This window comes from Corythoichthys intestinalis, chromosome 6 (genome assembly GCF_030265065.1).
Source record: "Corythoichthys intestinalis isolate RoL2023-P3 chromosome 6, ASM3026506v1, whole genome shotgun sequence".
Taxonomy (NCBI): Eukaryota; Metazoa; Chordata; class Actinopteri; order Syngnathiformes; family Syngnathidae; genus Corythoichthys; species Corythoichthys intestinalis.
This window is the reverse complement of record NC_080400.1, coordinates 49115023-49137231: the sequence shown is the minus strand read 5'-3', so window position 1 is coordinate 49137231 and position 22209 is coordinate 49115023. Positions and strand designations below refer to the sequence as shown.

General features: G+C 41.4%; 1 protein-coding gene across 2 annotated transcripts in view; it reads left to right on the top strand.

The window, feature by feature from the left end:
* megf6 (multiple EGF like domains 6) overlaps positions 1 to 22209 on the top strand; it is an 89574-nt gene that overhangs the window by 8925 nt on the left and 58440 nt on the right. For both annotated transcript variants that reach the window (XM_057839315.1, XM_057839317.1), the window contains 9 exons: positions 6840 to 6962; positions 7387 to 7512; positions 7630 to 7752; positions 8778 to 8900; positions 9120 to 9257; positions 9335 to 9457; positions 18681 to 18803; positions 19035 to 19274; positions 19356 to 19484. In XM_057839315.1, the coding sequence (XP_057695298.1) occupies positions 6840 to 6962; positions 7387 to 7512; positions 7630 to 7752; positions 8778 to 8900; positions 9120 to 9257; positions 9335 to 9457; positions 18681 to 18803; positions 19035 to 19274; positions 19356 to 19484 (1248 nt within the window). The remainder of the gene's footprint in view (positions 1 to 6839; positions 6963 to 7386; positions 7513 to 7629; positions 7753 to 8777; positions 8901 to 9119; positions 9258 to 9334; positions 9458 to 18680; positions 18804 to 19034; positions 19275 to 19355; positions 19485 to 22209) is intronic.

The window sequence follows — 22209 nt, the reverse complement described above, 5'->3', positions numbered from 1 at the left end:
CTGCCACGATCAGGAAGAAAACGCAAGCTATCACCTGCTGCTGAGAGAAAATTGGTCAAGAGGGTGAAGATTCAACCGAGAATCACAAAAAGCAGATCTGCCAAGAATTAGAAGCTGCTGGAACACAGGTGTCAGTGTCCACAGTCAAGCGTGTTTTGCATCTCCATGGACTGAGAGGCTGCCGTGCAAGAAGGAAGCCCTTGCTCCAAAAGCAGCACCTTAAGGCTCGACTGAAGTTTGCTGCTGATCACATGGGCAAAGATAAGACCTTCTGGAGGAAAGTTCTGTGGTCAGACGAAACAAAAATCGAGCTGTTTGGCCACAATGGCCAGCAATATGTTTGGAGGAGAAAAGGTTAGGCCTTTAACCCCAAGTACACCGTTCCTACCGTCAAGCACGGTGGTGGTAGTATTATGCTGTGGGGCTGTTTTGCTGCCAATGGAACTGGTGCTTTACAGAGAGTAAATGGGATAATGAAGAAGGAGGATTACCTTCAAATTCTTCAAGATAACCTAATGTCATCAGCCCGAAGATTGGGTCTTGGGCGCAGTTGGGTGTTCCAACAGGACAATGACCCCAAACACACATCAAAAGTGGTAATGGAATGGCTAAATCAGGCTAGAATTAAGGTTTTCGAATGGCCTTCCCAAAGTCCTGACTTGAACTTGTGGACAATGCTGAAGAAACAAGTCCATGTCAGAAAGCCATCAGATTTAACTGAACTGCACCAATTCTGTCAAGAGGAGTGGTCAAACATTCAACCAGAAGCTTGCCAGAAGCTTGTGGATGGCTACCAAAAGCGCCTAATTGAAGTGAAAATGGCCAAGGGACATGTTATCAAATATTAGCGCTGCTGTATGTATATTTTTGACCCAGCAGATTTGATCACTTTTTTCTGTTCACCCATAATAAAGTCATAAAAGAACCAAACTTCATGAATGTTTTTTGTGACAAAGAAGTATCTGTTCCAATCACTCTATCATAGAAAAATCAGAGTTGTAGAAATAACTGGAAACTCAAGAGAGCCATGACATTATGTTCTTCACAAGTGTATGTAAACTTTTGACCACAACTGTACATCCATCTTGTGTCTTATCTTTCCATTCCAACAATATTTTACAGAAAATATGGCATATTTTAGAGATGGTTTGAATTGCAATTAATTATGATCAATTAATTTTTAAGCTGTGATTAACTCGATTAAAAGTTTTAATCGTTTGACAGCCCTAGTAAATAGTTAAAACAGCAACTGCTTACTGTTTTGCTTACTTATCATGGTCAGGCCCTTTTCCTGTGTCGTGTTGCACTTAGTCGTTTTTGTATTGTTTATCCCAATAGTTTACTGTGGCACCACAAATTGCGGCAGCAGTACTTGCGTATTGAATGCATATTCTGCCCCATCAAAGCCTCACCTTTGTTTGTTTTGTGCGCTCAAATATGCATTTCTTATTTGTGCTAACCTTGTGGCTTTATTGTACCTCTGCCAACAATCTGTCAATGGGTATTACTGCACGTTTTCATGTGTTTAATCAATCAACCTTGTTCTTGAACTACAAATGTGCAGACAGATGTCTTTTCTTTGTTGAAATTTCCTTAGCCTTTAGTGCAGGCTGACCAGCTGTGAATTTATCTGTGAACTTAACAAATGACCAACATTTCTACACATTACTATGTTCCACAGTACAACAAGTACTGTACAAAAGTAAATGGTTACTTTGTTGTATTGTGTAAATTATGAGTCATAATATTTCATATTAATGACTGTGCATTATTATAACTTGATTGACCTGCTGCAGATTAACCATCTAGACTACAGGCTGTAAAGCACTGAATGAAAAACACAGTCAGCACATGGTCCCTAAACATGTCAACCAAATATTTGACTTTATGTTTTTGAAAGAAAGAAATATGTCAAGTGGGGCCTATATGTTCCTTCGCCTGTTAGGCATGCACAAGTGCCACCAGCCTTTAACCTTCGGATATTGCCAATTATAATTTTATCCTCACAGGCATTTTAGAAAACAACTAGAAGAAGCCTCCACTGCTATGAAGTTTTTATTTTATTTATTTGGGGTGTTTGATATTTATGCATATTTATGGCATTTATTGGGAATGAAATGCGGCCTTATTTTCAAAGACGGGGTGAAAATTTGACATGTTCTGATCCTAGTTATGGGGTTTACAACTTACCACTCATTGCTTCTTGGAATCTGAGATGAATGAAGCCAAGTCTTTGTACACCACTGCTTTCTGTCTGTATTTAAATTAATTGGAAAGAAGCTGCTATCATTTATTGGCCTCACTCACTGTATTGCTTCATTTCCTTGCATCCTCAGTCAAAAGACTGTTCTTCTCTATTTTTCTGACAGAAAAATCATGCTACGTACTACAAACCCCACTGCAGGATCCTATTTAGGCCTTGTGCCCTTCACCCTTTTATACTTCTGACACCGCTTCCACTGTGACAAAGACACCATCTTCTAAAAAGACACCTGAAGTCTCTTATTTAACTTCTCACCGAAAGAGACTGATGCGTCCATTAAACAAGTCAGCATTTATGGTCAGATCAGTGCCAAAATGTGAATGTGCAAAGCAACTTAGAATAATGGAACAAGAAACATTATGAATGATTCCAACTTTTGACATTCGTTATAATGATAATCAAAGAAAGAAAGAAAAATCACTCAAAGCCACAGGTCTAACACATGCACAAACATATATCTCCCACATCAATCCAATGTCTTTCCACTTAAAAAACTGTAAAACAAGGCCTTCCTCTCCATGCTCACAAATACAGTATATCTTTAGTAAAAGTGCCTGTGACAGCATAAAAAAATCTTAAATAGCATCATTATATAAATTAGAATCATATTTTGAGAACATTCGACTATATACAATAATTTGGCAAAGCGCAGATGACGAGAAAGTAGTTTTTAATCTGCCGTTTAGCCCTGCCTGTCATTATAGCGTTCCAGCGTCCCCAGCTGGCGGATGACGTCGACAGGGTAAAGATTTCATCGGATTTAGAATTCAGCCCATTGAGGGGGGGAAATTCAGAATGAGGAAAATGCGACAGAGAGCAGCAACATGTCATCATTTTTTAAATCTTTCTACTTCAATATTTTAACTGGATATTCTTTTTATCAAAGTATTTTTCCCCAATTGCTAAATAAATGGTATGGTCATGACAAACAACAGTCTTGTGCTAAATGGAATACGAAATATTAAAAATGTATTTATTCAGTACAACAGGGCAAAATTACTGCATAATGGTCAAAACTGCCAAATTCTTCCTCTCCTGAATGGTATTTTATGCCACCTGCTTTTGTAATTTCTCTGCCCCAGCTTCGGAGACACAGCAAAGAGCATAAACAAAACAGGAGGCGTGAAAGCTAGCCGACATGCTAACCCGAACCGAGCGGCTTTCCAAGTCTTATTCTTGCCTTTTGAAAACAAAAAATCACACAAAACTACCTTAATTCATGTCACACGTGGCGGCAGGGTTGATTGTTTTCACCGATCGGCCAGACCGATCGGCGAGCAATATACGGCTCGTCGTTTTGCTGTGGGCCCAGTGGGCAGGCAGTGCTCGTCGCCGGTGAGAGAAGGGGAAATCCCGAAACACGAAAATTGACACAATGGCGAACGAGACAAGAGTGGGGGGCTGCGGGGAGCCAAGCCGAGGAAAGCGCTCTGTAGGTGGGCACGCTTTTATCGGCCAGCGACCATGGTGTGTGACACTCCACCAGTTGTCGGCCGTATGGCCTTCTCGGTAGACAGGGAGTATTGTCACCCACAAAATGCAAGCTACCTCCTTAATAAAACGTTTGCCATGATCCCAGTATTTGACATAATATAAAACACGAAGCTTACTCACTTTCTTGTCCGTCCAATGGTTCCTTGGTTGCCGGACTAGTTTTGCCTATTGCGGTGAACAAGGATCTTTTGGAAATCCAAAAAGCCTCACACAATTCTCCCTGGGGTAGCAACAAAAGCCTGCAGCAAATTGGCCTTACGTAGCGCAAAAAATAAACAAATTAATCCAGAAAATCATCTGAATCCGCAGTCCTTCTGCATGCTATAGTAATGGCTGTATTGTGAAGATAATCTCTACAACTGACGTCACATTTGCCTTCTTCCTCAACTCGTGACTGGCGACGGACGTCACTTCCACACAAATCCAAGCAGTCCATTTCATTCAGGAGCATCAAATACCACGTGTAATATTAAATAAACGGTCTTTTTTGTGTCACAGGCACTCTAATTCTTTATGCAGGGGATATCAATACAATGCCCTGTTTCAGAGGTTGGCAACCTGCGGCTCCCTGGAGTTTTTTCAAAAAATGTTTGAAAATGGAAAAAGATGGTGGAGGGAAATAGATTTTTGTTTATGTATGGTTCGTGTAGGAGGACAAACATGACAAAAACATTCTTCCAATTCATTAATATGTAATAACTTTAAAGTGCCTGTGACACGAAAAAGCATGTTTATTTCATAATACACGTGGTATTTTATGCTCCTGCATGAAATGGACCGCTTGGATGTGTGTTGAAGCGATCACTATATTTATTTAGTTTTTTGAATCCCGCGCCATGAAAATGAGTGACTTCCGTCTCTAGTCACGAGTTGAGAAAGAGGGCGCTGTAACGTGTACGGAGGAAGGAGTCCTCTTCACTATACAGCCGTATGTTGTATGAGAAGGACTAAGGATTCAGCTGATTTTGCGGATTAATACATTTATTTTTCACATGACGCCAGCCAAACGGCTGCAGAAAAATTTTGCTCTAAGAGGGAGAGGCGTGTGCGCCTTTCTGGGGTTTCAAAAGTTACTCATTCACTGGTGGATACTGGCCAAAACAAGCCCTACTACTGTGGGACCATTGGGCTTACCAGGAAGTGAGTAAACATCATGTTTTGTATTATGTCAAATATTGGGATCATTTTAATATGTTAGTGACTTGCATTTTGTGGCTGACATGGTCCTTGCCCCCTCGGCGGCTTGTTGCACATACCTCCGCTGGGAGAGAACTATACTCAGCTAATTCCCCTCTTCATGCGCCCGGGGTTCTGTCAAATTTTCCGACCGATCAGAAATTGCAACTTTGAGGTAAAAATAGCCGCAAATACAGGGATTACAAAGTAAACAGTACAAACTTTCTTTAAATAAAGGACTACTTACGTTTGATCATGGATTGGCATGTCATTGTCATTGATTGGCAGCGGTCATTGTCCAGCTGCTTCCCCTGCGAGCTTCCCTGTCCATAGTAGCTAGCAACTAGCTGTAAATTGCTCTCCGCCGGGCGGTTTGCCGATCGGCGAAGACAATCGACAAACCAGTCGTCATGTGAATTTATCCGGGCTAGTTATGTGTGATTTTCCGCTTCGAAGACTTTGAAACATCACTCGGTTAGGGTTAGCATGTCGGCTAGCTTTCACGCCTCTTGGTTTGTTTACATTCTCCGAAGCCGGGGAAGGAAAATGACAAAAGCCCGATTTAGGTGGCATAAAATATTGTTCGGGAGGTGCGACAGTAAAGGTGAAGTCGACAGTTTCGACCATTATGGAGTAATTTTGCCATGTCATCTTGAATAAATGCATTTTTATTATTTCATATTCCATTTAGCAAAAGACTGTTATTTGTCATGACCATGCCATTTATTTAGCTATTGGGGAAAAATACTTGGATGAAAATAATATCCTGTAAAAATATTGGAGTAGAGAGACTGAAACAATGACATTTTGCGACTCTCTTCGTCACGTTTTTCTCGTTCTGAATAATTCCCCCTCAACGGGCTGACTGGGCCTTCTCAAACCGTTTATTTAGCTATTGGGGAAAATACTTGGATAAAAAGGATATCCTGTAAAAATATTGGAGTAGAGAGACTGAAACAATGACATTTTGCGGCTCTCTTTGTCTTGTTTTCCTCGTTGTGAATGATTCCCCTTCAATGGGCTGCATACTAAATCAGATGAAATCGTTACTCCGCCGACGTCATCCACCTGTTGGGGACACTAGAGCCCTATAATGGTAGGCGTGGCTAACCAGCAGATTAAAATACTAATTTCCCGTCATCTGCGCTTTGCTAAATTGTTGTATATAGTCGAATCGTCTCAATATATGATTCTAATTCACATAGTAATCCTATTTAAGACTTTTTTTCTCGTGTCGTACGCACTTTAAGCTTGAGGCGGCATCGCGCACCAGAGTAGTCACGTGGTGCGTCACTCTCTATTGTAGGCTCTGCAGGGAAAAGAAACGTTTAATCATGAAGGCTCATTATGTATTTGTAGCCAACGTAGTCATTTTGATTGTAGGCTATTATCGTTTAAATACTGTAAATACATACAACATGTGTTGCCTTCATTATAAGGCTTATAAATGGCTTTTAATTTTTTGCAGCTCCAGACATATTTTTAATTGTTTTTTTTTTTGGTCCAATATGGCTCTTTCAACATTTTGGGTTGCCGACCCCTGTCCTATATGTTATATACTGTAGATGCAAAAGCAGGCCTGGTGGCAATGTATTTTTTCTATCTGATACCCACGCATCATGAGTCTATTACAGGAAAGCAGATGTACAGTATCTTCTGTCAAGGGCACCAACTGATTTTTAGAGCATAGCCGTTTCTAAAATCATGCTCATTTAAATTGCTAAAAGAAATATTTTTGCCTCCAAATGAGTATTTGATATGTCTGTTGTGAATTGAAAAAAAATGGGTTTCCACTTACGATATGTTTGCGGGATAGAGTTAGATGCACATCTACTTAACCAAATAATCAAAGCCTGTTAGACCAGTTACTATTATCAATACATTATTTACATTTGTGTGCATTCAGATGTGGATGAATGTGCGGAGCTCAACGGAGGATGCCAGCAGAGATGCATCAACACACCAGGCTCTTATCATTGTGAATGTGGGGAAGGATTCCGCATGCATACTGATGGACGGACCTGCATTGGTAACCAAGAATCCAGAAGTTCTGCTAAAGTCATTAGTGTTAAAATATTTTCTTCTCATAAAAGCTCAGGCACATAGGTAATATTTCATATTCTGTACACAGTCAGTGGATGGGAATATTAGAAAGTCAAGAGGACTACCAGAGAAACCTTGCTTACATTTGTTTTCAGCTTTTACATTGCTTGTATTTTATTTAATTCATAACACTCATCAGAAACCCTCAAGTGTACACCACTGTTTTGTGTATTTAGTATTGCACAGTGGACAGATAATTAAATAAGACATATGCTGGCATGCAACAAGGGAACCAGAGTTAAAGGTGTGCTCAAACGGTGTAGCATCTTTTGATATTCGGTGGGTGCCAATTTTTTTTTTTTTTTTTAATGACTAATACTGTATCTTTATGCATCTCTTTTGCATTTAAGCTGTAAATTCTTGCTTGGTGTTGAATGGAGGTTGTGAGCACAAGTGTCTAGACATGGGGAACAATCACTATAAATGTGAGTGTCGAAAGAACTACAAGCTGAAGACAGATGGGAGGCACTGTGAACGTAAGTCATCAGTCCTAATTCCCTCATTCAAACCTTGACAAAAACAATATGTTAATCAATAAGATCTGCACTATAAAATATACTTGTGTTGGTCACATCTGTGTTTTTGTGTGGCAGTGAGGGACCCCTGTGAGGAGAGGAATGGAGGCTGCACACAGCTGTGTGTCTCTGTAGATGGCAATGTTCAGTGCAGCTGCCGAGCTGGTTTTACTCTGGTTCAAGATGGCAAGAGCTGTGAAGGTGAGGACTCAATCCATCTGTCTGTTTGTCTGTCTGTCTGTCTGTCTGTCTGTTTGTCTGTCTGTCCCTCCATACGTCCATCCTATGTAATTATAGTACCCCCGACACACACCCCTGCACACTCCAACAGACAAACAGATCTAGAAAAATGGCTATGCTTACATGCAGCCAATAACCCTTTCATAATCAGATTTTTTGCAAGTTGCACAGTAATTTAAGGCTATGTAAACATGTTGAAAAACCCAAATACTGTAAAATGGGCTCATGAGCGTATGGCAAATCACAGACCTCTGTCTCTGATAAATTGGTCTTCCTTGGGCATGTTAGTTTCTTAAATTAAAAACAACAACAGCAACTGCAACACCGCCTTTAATTGTTGATGCATAATTTCTTGCTTTTGCATTTCCTTCTTATGGTAGTTAACTTATTCAAACTTCCAATAGTCAATAATGAAATGAAATCACATAAAAAGAATGAAAGTATGGATGCTGAAGTGGATTAATTAAATGACTCTAAATTCCTGTGGTAACGTTCGCTTCTACTGTACAGCATATTTGTAGAATAGCCAGAAAAGATTGTGTTCCATTTATCTTCCACTGCACTAGCATTTTAATTCATATTGACCCATAAGTTTTAATCAGGTGTTGTTGAATGAAGTAAACTATTCCAGATATGAGCAGTAAAATATGTATTTGGCTTAGATGACCTGCTTCAAACAAATACTTTTTCTTTCTACCTCTAATTTTCAGATCTATTATATACTATATAATATGACTGTGTATGAAAGAAGAACATCTGTAGCAATGGTTGCTAAAATATTTTAAGCCTATTTCATGCAAGCTGAAATGCGCATGACCGTGAATCCCGTCTGAGCTACCAAAACATTATTGTCCATTAAGCCAGTAAATATTTAAAGAGGTCTTTGTCAAGGATCTTCTATTCTTGTATCGTTTTTCGGTCACTTATGTCTATATGTGTTTATAATAGCTAACTGAGCATTTCTCTGCATGTCCTGTCTTCAACAGACATTGATGAGTGCAATTCAGGTCATGGCAATTGCTCCCATGGATGCGTCAATATGTTGGGCTCCTTTAGATGTGTCTGTCATCCAGGCTTTGAGCTTGGCGCAGATGGGAAACGGTGCTACCGTGAGTAAAGATAATGTGTTTTCTACAATATAAACCCACTACTGCAGAAACAGAACTGGTACATTATTCCACCATTGAACACACATTGTCAATGGTGAAACACAGCGCATTCCATATGCACTGCATGACTCTTTTGCTTGTATTCCAAACCAAGCTCGTTTGTCCCCATATGCCGAAAATGTTGTCTTTTCTGTGGTCATGCACACATGTACACTGCAGGCATTGAAATGGAGATTGTTAACAGCTGTGAGAAGAATAATGGAGGTTGCTCTCATCAATGTGAGCACACCACCAATGGGCCCCTTTGCTCATGCCATCTTGGCTACCAGTTGGACCACGACAGGAAGACCTGTGTAGGTAAGATTTTTTTTCAGCCCTGTGTTCCGTCTGTACTATTTGCCGAAACTTAGTGTACTGCTCCCTACCTACCTCAGACAGTGATGAGTGTGTCAATGGGGAATCCTGTTGCAGTCACTTCTGCAGAAACTATCCAGGCGGCTACGAATGCAGCTGCCGATCTGGTCACACACAAAATCCAGATGGCTGTGGCTGCGATGGTAAGCATTCCGGATTGCTGGCAGATGATCTTGTCTTTGTTTTGCTTTTTTTGTTGAGGCACTGTGGTGCTGCACGCAAGTCCCAAAATATGTTGAAGTAACAGAAGATAGTACAGATCCTGTGATAAATAACAGAAAATGTTAGTTGCTAAGAAGAAAGTAACAGTGAAAGTTTGGGGATCACCTTTTTTAGTTCTTTGAGAGTATCATTTTCATCCATCCATCCATCCATCCATCCATCCATCCATCCATCCATCCATCCATCCATCCATCCATCCATCCATCCATCCATCCATCCATCCAGAAGCAGATTCTACCGATTATTTATCATTGCTATTTCCATGTAATCGGTAATGACTGATCTGTACCTTTTACTTGAATTAATTTCAACATTGTATCATATGATTAAAAAATGTTCATATAGCCTGTTGAGAATCCAGGTATTTCGGTCTGTTGTAGATTGTGTCTCTAAGGCTGTATTCCCACCGTATGGCGTGATGCCCAAGTTGGATTTTTTGTTCATTCATTCATTAATTCATCTTATGATCCGATTATCCTCACAAGGGTCACGAGGGCGCTGGAGCCTATCCCAGCTAACAATGGGCAGGAGGCAGGGTACGCCCTGAACTGGTTACCAGCCGGTTGCAGAAATTTTTGGTTCATTATTTATTATAGATATTTTTGTGTAGCCGTTCATATTGCACAAACATATGTAACTCGATATTGAGTAAGGAATGCTTCGATGATGTCATACACATGTTCATATACACAGATAGACAAGGATAACACTCAGAGAACTGGCCCCTACAGGTTTATCGTGGGAGGTTATTGAGTGCTGAGATGGCAGATGGGACAAAGCTTTTACTAAAGCGAGCCTGTCTCCATCTCAGGGTCTGGTATCTACGACTAGAGGGCAGCGTTGTGAAATGTGATGTGATAGGATTGTCCGGTTCGTTTATTATTGACAGTTCAAGCCGCGTGACCGCTCTGTGACTGAGCTCTGTGAGGTTGGTTGTGGGTTGTTAATGATCTTGGATGCAATGTGTGTTATTGTGATCAGTTTCTTACTGTTGGTGGTGGACAGCATATTATAAAAGCAGGTTGAACAATACAGAAGGATGGGTAGGAGAATGCCATTATACAATTGTGACAGGAGATTCCGGGCAACTGAAAGAGCACAGAGTTTACGAATGACATTGAGTCTCTCTTGGGGCCTTTTATGAATGTCTTTAATGTGCTGGTTAAATGCCAGTTTATTGTCTATGATAAGTCTAAGTTATTTGAAATGGCTGATCTGTTCTACTATTTAGTTATGGATGGAGGTGGGGATCAGTCCATAGAGTGATGTGTTTGAGTTGTGTTATGTCCTCTGGTCTTATGTTGACTACTTTTTGGGTTTAATTTCTTTCTAAGATTGTACATTGTTCATCCGTCCACAGGATGTCGCTATTCTAACTCAGAATCTTAAGTTTTTCTTTGGTATTGCTGTTTGCGCTCGGCTTCCCCTAGTGGCGACTTGCTGTAAGCAGCAGGCAGAAAGAACTTTTTATTTCAGTTGGAAAAGAGGCCTTGAGGTGTTAAGACGTTACACACCTCCTCTGCACCATACATCGTTGGGAACCCTTGACAAAACAAAATCTGTAAGTTTGTACGTTTTAACAATGGGTTAGATGTAATTTTGGTGTGTCTATTCTGTTATTTTGTTGTTATTTATGTGGCGCGAACCCACACGTTTTTGTGCTAAGCTAAGGTAGCCACTTCATTTCATTTGCTCATAATGGAGCCAGTTTTCTGTTATTTACATAAACATGTTATTGTATAGAACCTTTTATTTTGTGTATAACATTTGTGTTTTATGTATGTTTCAGTTTTACCACACACACACACGCACACACGTTGACACAAAGAAATAAATGAGAGGAAGGAGTTCGGGCCTCCATTTTTCTTTGTTGGTTTAGCTCGCTGCCAAAGTCGAGTAGCCATACGCTCGGCTGAGGGCAGAAGAGTAAAAAGATTTTCAACACATCAAGCACCCAAGATGTCTCAGCAAGAAGTTTCACCACCTATCAGCCAAGTGGTCACCAGGTCGGAGGCCAGTCATTCTCATTCTTCACGCCGGTCCAGAACGAGTCAAGCTGCTGCACAAGCACGAGCAGACGCCGAAGCTGCCTACGCCAGAGCACGGTACGCCAAACGCCAAATCGACATGGAGGTCGAGAAGGCACGCATCGAGGCAACACTACACGCTCTGAAGACGGAAGGTGAAGCAGAAGCAGCGCTCGCCGCAGCTAAAGTTTGGGAGGCGACTTTCGAAGAAGAGGAGCGCGCCAAAGTCGACCTCAGCGAGCAAGGGGTATTTTCCAAGACACCCCCCTCCATCAGGCGTGCACAAGAGTATGTGCATGCTCACTTTGACGACCAGCGTGTCCAAGCAGATGGCACACAAACGCCAAACAATGAGCACCTGGTTAGGCACAATGACTCTCAACAACCAGAAAATAGCCCAAAATCAGCTGGTGCTTTTCCACATGTGCGTCACATCGACATCGCTGACGAAGAGCATCTCCAATCTCATCGTGCGAGAACGGACATCTCACACCAGCCTACACCTTCAGCAACCCCACGAAGTGAACTGTCCAATTTAGCAGCCTATCTAGCACGGCGTGATCTGCTGACATCGGGGTTCAAGGTTTTCGACAACCGGCCAGAGTCCTACCTGTCCTGGAAGTCCATGTTCTGCAACGCGACGGAAGGCCTCAATCTCAAGCCCAGCGAAGAGCTCGACCTTCTCACCAAGTGGCTCGGCGGGGAATCTCTTCAACACGCTCAGAGGATCAGGGCGGTCCACGTGAGTAATCCACAGGCAGGTCTCCAACGTCTGTGGCAGCGGCTAGACAAGACTTATGGCTCTCCAGAGGTAATTGAATCCTCACTCTTCCAACGGTTGCAGACTTTTCCAAGAATCTCCAACAAAGACACTCACTTACTGCAGGAGCTTGCTGATCTTCTGTTAGAGCTATCGTATGCCAAAAGTGAAAGTTATTTGCCGGGTCTTAGCTTTCTCGACACACCAAGGGGCATAAACCCGATAGTTGAAAAACTCCCATATGGACTCCAGGAGTCATGGGTTACACAAGGTACCAAATACAAAAGGGAAAACGGTGCAGTCTATCCACCTTTTTCGTATTTTGTGCGGTTCGTAAATGACTACGCTGAAATGAGAACAGACCCTAGCTTTATGTTACAGTGTTCAAACGTAATAAATCCAAGGGTTGATAAGACATCAGTAAGACGAGACAAATACAGAGTTCCATTGGCGGTGAATAAAATAGAGATCAGTCCGGCTAAATTGACAGCACTCGATCCAGACAAACAATGTCCTATCCACCAAAAACCACATTCACTCGTCAAATGCAGGGGGTTTAGAATGAAAACACTAGACGAAAGAAAGAACATTCTCAAAGAGCACGCCATTTGTTTTAAATGTTGTGCGTCCACAAATCACAGGGCTCGAGACTGTAAAGCTATTATCCAATGCTCAGAATGTGATAGCGATGCTCATGTGTCTGCCATGCATGTCGGTCCACCTCCATGGACACCTCAAGACTTTAATCCCCCAACCCAGAGTCACGGCGGGGAGTCTGAGGGCCCAAATCCTGTGAACACAGCCAGTTGCACAGAAGTATGTGGGCAAGGCGTAAAAGGAAAATCATGCTCAAAGATCTGTTTAGTTAATGTATATCGCCGAACTTCTCCAGAAAAGAAAAAGAGGGTATATGCCATGTTGGATGATCAGAGCAATTCATCCTTAGCCAGATCTGCGTTTTTTGACATGTTTAATGTGCAAGGTACCATATTCCCATACACCATGAGAACATGTGCAGGTTTATCAGAGACACAAGGTCGTAAAGCTGATGGCTTTGTTGTAGAAGATGTAGATGGTAAGGTCTCCATGATGCTGCCTACAATAACAGAATGTGATCAGATTCCAGATAATAGAGACGAAATTCCCAGCCCTGAGGTAGCAGCAGCTCACCCTCATTTGCGATCAATCGCTTCACAGATTCCTCCTCTCGACCCATCGGCAGACATTCTTCTGCTCCTGGGAAGGGACATCATTCAGGCTCATAAAGTTCGTGGTCAGGTAAATGGGCCAAACAATGCACCTCATGCCCAGCGTCTCGATTTAGGATGGGTTGTCATAGGTGATGTCTGTCTCTCTGGAGCTCATAAACCCACATTGAACTCATTTAAGACGAACGTTCTAAACAGTGGACGTCCCACGTTCCTCAGTCCTTGCGAAAACACAATCGTTATCAAAGAGAAATACACCAAAAACGATCCACTAAACACACAAGCGGAACTAGGACAACATATTTTCCAACAAACAACAAATGACGACAAAGTTGCACTTTCGGCAGAAGATGCGTTGTTCCTAGACATTATGCACAACAACTTTGCTAAAGATGAGGCGAATAACTGGGTAGCTCCACTTCCATTCCGCTCACCTAGGCGGCGCCTACCTGACAATCGGGAGCAGGCCTACAATCGTTTAATGTCGCTCCGCAAAACGCTGAGAAGAAAACCTGAAATGAGAGCGCATTACGCTGAGTTTATGGAGAAAATATTCAGCAAGGGCCATGCCGAACCAGCGCCCGCACTGGCGCCAGATCAAGAGTGCTGGTATCTCCCTAGTTTTGGCGTTTACCACCCGCAAAAGCCAGAAAAAATTAGGGTAGTCTTTGATTCGAGTGCTCAACTTGACAATGTTTCTCTCAATGACGTGCTCCTCAAGGGACCAGATCTTAACAACACTCTCGTAGGAGTTCTGATGCGGTTTAGGTCCGACCCATACGCCGTTATGGCAGATGTGGAGCATATGTTTCACAACTTTGTAGTACGAGAAGACCACCGTAACTACCTTCGTTTCTTGTGGTTCCAAAATCATGACCTTGATGGAAAAGTGCAAGAATTTAGGATGACTGTCCATGTGTTTGGTAATTGTCCTTCCCCATCAGTCGCCATCTTTGGACTGAAAAGAACAGCCATAGAAGGAGAAATGGAATTTGGCAGTGACGCAAAAGAATTCATTGAACGGCACTTCTATGTAGATGATGGGCTAAAGTCATTCTCTTCCATAGAGCAGGCCATTGATGTTCTTAGTAGGGCACAGAAGATGCTGGCTCAGTGTAACATACGCCTGCACAAAATCTCATCCAATTGTCCTCTCATAACAGGAGCCTTTCCAACCGAAGATCGTGCTGTAGGCATGCAAGGTCTTGACATTGGGCAGACTACCCCACCAATGCAGCGCAGTTTGGGCTTAGGATGGGAGCTGTTGACTGACCAATTCAAGTTCCAAGTAAGAGTAAATGAAAGGCCGTTCACAAAAAGGGGAGTTCTGTCAGTTATCAACAGTGTGTTCGACCCACTTGGTTTTGCTATTCCAGTAATCGTAGGGGGTAGAACCATACTCAGAGACATTTCCACAAATGTTTCAGAGTGGGACACTGAACTGCCAAAAGACAAATTAGAACAGTGGCAAAAGTGGAAAAGTTCCCTCGGACACCTACAACATCTTGAAATTCCCAGAATGTACACTTCAATACCGCTGTCTGCAGCCCAAAGAATAGAGATTGACGTTTTTTGTGATGCTTCCACAAAAGCCGTAGGTGCGGTAGCATACCTCAAACTCACAAATGAGGACGGACACAGCGAAGTGGGATTCCTCCTCGGCAAAGCACGTTTAGCTCCTAAACCAGACATCACCATACCCCGACTTGAACTCTGTGCAGCAGTCCTGGCCGTGGAAGTAGCAGAGTTGGTTCTAGAGGAGCTGGATGTCACAGTCGATCAGGTGAATCTTTACACAGACTCAAAGGTAGTGCTTGGGTACATCTCAAACACCAAGAGACGCTTTCACGTTTATGTGCACAACAGAGTCGAACGCATCAGGCGCTTTGCACAAACTCACCAGTGGCATTACGTGCCCACACACTTAAATCCGGCAGACCATGCCACACGAGCGTTGCCCGCTGAGCAGCTCTCCAGCTCCACCTGGCTCAGAGGCCCAGCTTTCCTCTCCAGGTTGGACCAAAGTCAAGTTCGAAGTCAAACCTTCGATCTCATAGACCCAGAGACTGACTGTGAGTTGCGTCCTGAGGTAACAACTTGCACTACCACCCTATCAAAAGGCCAGTTTAATAGTGCCAGATTTGAAAGGTTTTCAAGTTGGAAGGTGCTGCAAAAGGCTATTGCCAAACTCCAACATATAGCTCAATCATTCAAGAACAACTCTGAGGTTTCCTGTCGTGGCTGGCACAACTGCAACAAACATTTAACTGAAAAGTCACTGCAACTAGCCAAGACCACGATCATTCGCACCGTTCAAAGAGAGGTCTTCGCAGAAGATATTGGATGCATTGAAAAAGGCACAGCTTTAAAAAACTCAAGTCCACTCAGCAAACTGAATCCATTTGTTGACACGCAAGGGCTCCTTAAAGTTGGAGGCCGACTAAAGAAAGCACAGTTGTCTGCAGAAGAAACCAATCCCATACTCGTCCCTGGAAAGCACCATCTTGCTCAGCTCATAATAAGACACTTTCACGAAAAATTATGTCACCAGGGAAGGCATTTCACGGAGGGAGCAGTCAGAGCAGGGGGCTTTTGGATTGTGGGAGGAAAAAGAGCAGTAAGCAGTGTGATTTTCAAGTGCATCACATGCCGCAAATTAAGGGGCAGGCAACCTGAACAGATCATGGCTGAGCTACCTGAAGACAGGCTGTCCACGGACCCTCCTTTCACAAATGTAGGCCTTGATGTGTTCGGTCCCTGGTCCGTTACAGTGAGAAAAACGCGTGGTGCTAATGCAGATGCTAAAAGATGGGCAGTCATATTCACCTGCATGAGTACACGTGCAATTCATATTGAAGTGATTGAGTCAATGGACACATCGTCGTTCATTAATGCACTGCGTCGTTTCTTTGCCATCCGAGGTGGTGCCAAACTCTTGAGATCTGATTGTGGGACAAATTTTGTGAGTGCCTGCAAAGAGCTCCAAATAGACAAACTAGGCTGTCACAATGACAAAATAGGCACATTCTTGAAAGACAGTGCGTGCAAATGGCAGTTTAATCCTCCACATGCATCCCATATGGCTGGTTCCTGGGAACGCATGATCGGCGTCACCCGAAAAATCCTCAATGCAATGCTCCTTGAACATCCATATGGGAAGCTCACACATGAAGTACTCGTGACATTGTTAGCTGAAGTCACCGCAATTGTAAATGCACGCCCGCTAACGGCTGTTTCTACAGATCCCGAAAACCCAGTCATTCTTACTCCTGCGATGCTACTCACGCAAAAGGTTGGCACACCACCGATTCCACCAGGGCAGTTTCAGTCCGGTGACCTATTCAAAGCCCAATGGAAGCGCGTGCAGTACTTAGCTAATGTTTTCTGGAGTCGTTGGCAGAAAGAATACATCGCAGGCTTGCAGGTTCGTCGCAAGTGGAAAATAAAAAAGCCGAACCTTCAAATGGGCGACGTTGTTTTAATGAGGGAGTCTCTGGAACATAGGAATAATTGGCCACTCGGACTGATCACAAAATCTTTCCCAAGTGAGGACGGTAATGTCAGAAAAGTTGAGGTTAAGATTTGCCGAAACGGCGAGAATAGGTTTTACATTCGCCCAATTCGTGAAGTTGTGCTTTTGCTGTCTAAGGGTAGCATGTAAAACGAGTTGTTGTTGTGTATCGTTCATTAGTTAAGGGCTGACATCTTGCAGATGTCAGGCGGGGAGTGTTATGTCCTCTGGTCTTATGTTGACTACTTTTTGGGTTTAATTTCTTTCTAAGATTGTACATTGTTCATCCGTCCACAGGATGTCGCTATTCTAACTCAGAATCTTAAGTTTTTCTTTGGTATTGCTGTTTGCGCTCGGCTTCCCCTAGTGGCGACTTGCTGTAAGCAGCAGGCAGAAAGAACTTTTTATTTCAGTTGGAAAAGAGGCCTTGAGGTGTTAAGACGTTACACACCTCCTCTGCACCATACATCGTTGGGAACCCTTGACAAAACAAAATCTGTAAGTTTGTACGTTTTAACAATGGGTTAGATGTAATTTTGGTGTGTCTATTCTGTTATTTTGTTGTTATTTATGTGGCGCGAACCCACACGTTTTTGTGCTAAGCTAAGGTAGCCACTTCATTTCATTTGCTCATAATGGAGCCAGTTTTCTGTTATTTACATAAACATGTTATTGTATAGAACCTTTTATTTTGTGTATAACATTTGTGTTTTATGTATGTTTCAGTTTTACCACACACACACACGCACACACGTTGACACAAAGAAATAAATGAGAGGAAGGAGTTCGGGCCTCCATTTTTCTTTGTTGGTTTAGCTCGCTGCCAAAGTCGAGTAGCCATACGCTCGGCTGAGGGCAGAAGAAGTTGTGTATGACCATTTCTTTTGTTTTTGTTAGAGTCAGGTCCAGGAAGTTGTTGGTGCACCACTAAGTGAAGTGAGAAATGGAGTTTAAAGTGCAGAAATGAAGTCTAAAGTGGAGAGGCATCGAATACATATCGGAATTATATCCACATATGAAAACAGCCCAGGTCAGATTTTAAAACACCGGAGTTGGATTGTTCATGTTTCATGAAAATGTTAGCATACAGTATAAGTGAGCTGCAGTGTAAACGTAAATTTAGCCTAAAAGTTGGTAAATTGAATTTTTTAATTATTTTTTTTTATAAGTTGCTGTTGGTTTTTTAATCTGCTGGTAAAGGTAAGTTAAAAAATACAACAAAAAAATTAATTAAGGGGGTTGTTTTCAGGGCTTGCCAAAAATGGCAAACTCAGCCCCAAAAAAAACAATCTTGTGATCGGTATCGTGACAGGCAAATCTTTCACATAGATGATCGGTGTCAGAAACAGCAGCATAAGACCCTGATCGGCGTTGCCCTAGATTTAAAAGTTTTTGATTGGGTCGAGGCCCAAACTCAATATATTATTATAGTCTATAACTTAATCTGGGCACTGAGACACAGTCGTGACTGTTATGACCTGAATAGGGCTCTTCATCAAAGTAGAAATGACTTTGAAAAAAACAACAACAATGGAGTTGTTTGTCCAATCGACCCATCCATTTTCGGCTTATACTTTTTTCGTTCATGGTAACTTTTGTGCGACCCCTGTTCTTTGTCTCCCCTCTTTATCCTATAAGACATCGATGAGTGCCTGACAGAGAGTTCAGGCTGTGATCATGACTGCGTCAACACTCTGGGAACATATGAGTGTTCTTGCCAACGGGGTTTCCGCCTTGATGAAGATCAGCACACTTGCATTCGTGAGTGATATTAACCTAATTTTAAATCTAAAAAACTCTTTAAAAAAAAAAAAAAAAAAAAAAAAAAAAGATATAACAATAGCATCAATGTTACCTTAAAATGGTAGTAGTATAAACAACAATTAAATACACATAAAATCAGAGTGAGTATTTTTTTTAATATACCAGTAAAAAAATATATTTAATCCCACGTTGTATTAGATCGGTAAAATATGATGTTGCCTTTGTTAGCTTTGTATGGTAGGGCGTTGGAGGAAGAAGAGGAGGAGGAAGAAGAAGATGATGAAGAGCTGGAAGTCTTCAGGTTACCAGAGCTGGTCTTCCGCAACATTCCCCAGCTTCTCCACTACACAGCAGCATTACATTCTAGCTATGGGAGTGATAATAAGGATGATGATGGTAGTGACTTTGATGAAGAGTTTGAGAGCTTCAAAAACCATCCAGTACAATTTCGACTCAACAGTCAAATTGGTATAACAGAAGCATAATCAACTATGCTCTAATTATTTTTTAACTTTTTTGAAGAAAGATACATGTTTTGTCTTTTGCCAGTGTGTCTGGATAACACTTTTGGTGAGGACTGCAGTTGGCGATGCGAAGACTGTGTAAATGGAGACTGTGCTGAAAATAAAGACCACTGTGAATGCTCACCTGGATGGGCTGGCGTTATCTGTAATGAAAGTAAGTTCAACCGTTTATTATATTTGATATGTGCAGTTCCTGGCACATGTTTTTTGCATTACAAACTATTGGCGCTACGCTATTTTCCAAAATGCTTTAAACTGTTGAAGAGTCTTCTACCAAGGTTGTTTTTCCATTTGTATGTTTATTTATAGAAAATTAGGTGATAAATCCTTTTAAGACACTTTATTTTAAAACCATTTTTTTTACTACGTAAATTACTGCATGAATGAATATAAATGTTGCATTCATAAAAAACACAACCATGTATGACTATAGTTTGTTCCTAATCCAAAATTAGGATTGTATATATATATATATACTGGACTGTCTCAGAAAATTAGAATACACAATATTCTAATTTTCTGAGACAGTCCTGTATATTGTTCTATGTAAAGGACGTCAGCCAAGGTCGGCCCCCCACATTTTTACCACGCCAAATCTGGTCCCCTTTGCAAAAAGTTTGGACACCCCTGCTTTAAATGGTGGATTAATGTACAGGACTGTCTCAGAAAATTAGAATATTGTGTATTCTAATTTTCTGAGACAGTCCAGTATATATATATATATATATGTTTTATGTATACAGTGATCCCTCGTTTTTCAAGGTTAACGGGAACCAGAAGCTGACGCAATAAGTGAAAAACCGTGAATTAGCACCCCCCCAAATGTGTTCAATTTATTTATTCAGATTTATCATTGGAAATAGATAGAAATGACATGGTTTTCACCTTTTTTAAGCAAGTTTTAAACATAAAAAATTATCTTTAAACAAGAAATAAAGTAGACGCCCAATCAATTTAAAAAAAAAAAAAAAAATGCTTTTCTTTATTAAATGCTTCATTGAGAGTCCGCTCCAGCTGCTCACTTACACAAAACGAGTTGCCACAGCAACTGTTTAACAAGTTAAACGCTGATTGACACATGGGGCGATTTGAAGGTCGAGTCTTTGACAAGAGCTTAACCGTCTGTCAATCATTGTTTACTTTAACGAGCAACTCCAGTTAACTCTCTGATGAACAAAGAGCAGAGAGAAGGAGGGAGAAAGGGTGAGACTACGCGATCGGCTCAGGAAAACTCTGTATTTATTTATTTATTTTTAGTTGAAAAAAAAATTCCGCGATGGACTGAGGACACGAAGTTTAAAACGCGAAGTAGTGAGAAATCATTGTATGTAGAAATGTTGTCTTTTATAACAGTGACATACAATGAGTGTGGCAGTGTTCACTTTTTCAATTAAGAGAAACTGTTTGGTGAGTTTGCACAGGCAGGAAAACTATATGCAGTATATTTGCCGAAATAACTTTCCTTTTACCGAACATATTGGGCCATGAAAGTGCACACGCACACGCATACTCTTGGGATAATCCATCTGTTCTATTTGAGCTACCTATAGAAGTGTGTTCCAGTTTTTAGAGAGAGGTTGCCTACTGCATGCATCGATCCAGGGTCATATATTTAAACATGTCATCGCTTCTGCGAAGGTTGGAGGGTTGTTTATGTAGACCTTAACAAAAAAGAAGGAAAAAAAAGACATCAAAGCAATCAATCTCTGAGCTACTATAAGGTCGAGGCCCACAGGAAACCAATCCAAGGATGTCCATTGTTGGGTTTAAAAGCATGGGCCTTTTCATCCCATGCACTTCTGTTATTAATGGCTTTTTCTGATCTGAACCGGAGTCACGCTGGTAGTCATGAGCGGAAAGACATGTGGGCCAAGTCTATTAGAATGTCATTTTTTTTAAGTTTTGTAAAGTCCCCACTACCTGTAGATTGTGCTGCTTGGACATGCAACCACTGCAAACTTCATGAAGTGTTCGCCTGCAGAAGCAAATGAGATCTGAATATCATGTAATTAATAAATAGTTATACAAACAGTGCTCAACAGAGCTTAGATTTATTTGAAACTCAAGTTACTAAAGAAAAATAAGATAACAAGTAAGTGCCTTTCTTTTGTTTCTTAGACACCTTCCTGGTTTATGCATTAGTTTCATGTTCACAGTTGCCGATGCTACTTCTGAATAGTTATCAGTGTCCTGTAGTTGAGTAGTTGTTTGTTGCTCAGGACAGAGCTAGCTCTCTGGTGGTGATGGAAGTCCTTAGAAGTGAATCGGCTAAAAACATTCAACTTTCATGTCGATGAGGACAGACTGTATCATTGCTGTTTGTTTTTGTTCGGGTGCAAAAAATAGTTGAATTCCCATAGATATACCTTCCTGCAGATCCTCAAGTTTTGTTTCAATGGATTCTTTTTTTTATGTGTGCCACTTCTGTGGAAATTGATTGTGTCATTTTTTCATGAGCCTATTTTACAAGTCAGCAAATGACAATCCAACTGCAACCAGAACAATGCCACCTTTGTGCTAGGCATAGGTACTTTATGAAAAAAAAAAAACAAACAAAAAAAACAAGGAAAACATCAGGCCATCATTCCCCTGATTTTGAATCTTGCAGCTTATAGTCCAATGTGGTTTATTTGTTGATTTATTTGGGTTAATAGGTAACACTTTATTTGACAGCGGCGTCATAAGACTGCCATAAGACCATCATGATTATGACATGACACTATCATGGGCATTATTGAATGCTGTGGTTTATAGTCCAGTGCGGCTTAATTTGGTGGGTGGCGGCTAATAGTCAGGAGCGCCTTAGAGTCCCAAAATTACGGTAATTCATTAAATAGAATTGTGTTCTTATTGATTACTATCAAAATGCACTTCCTATC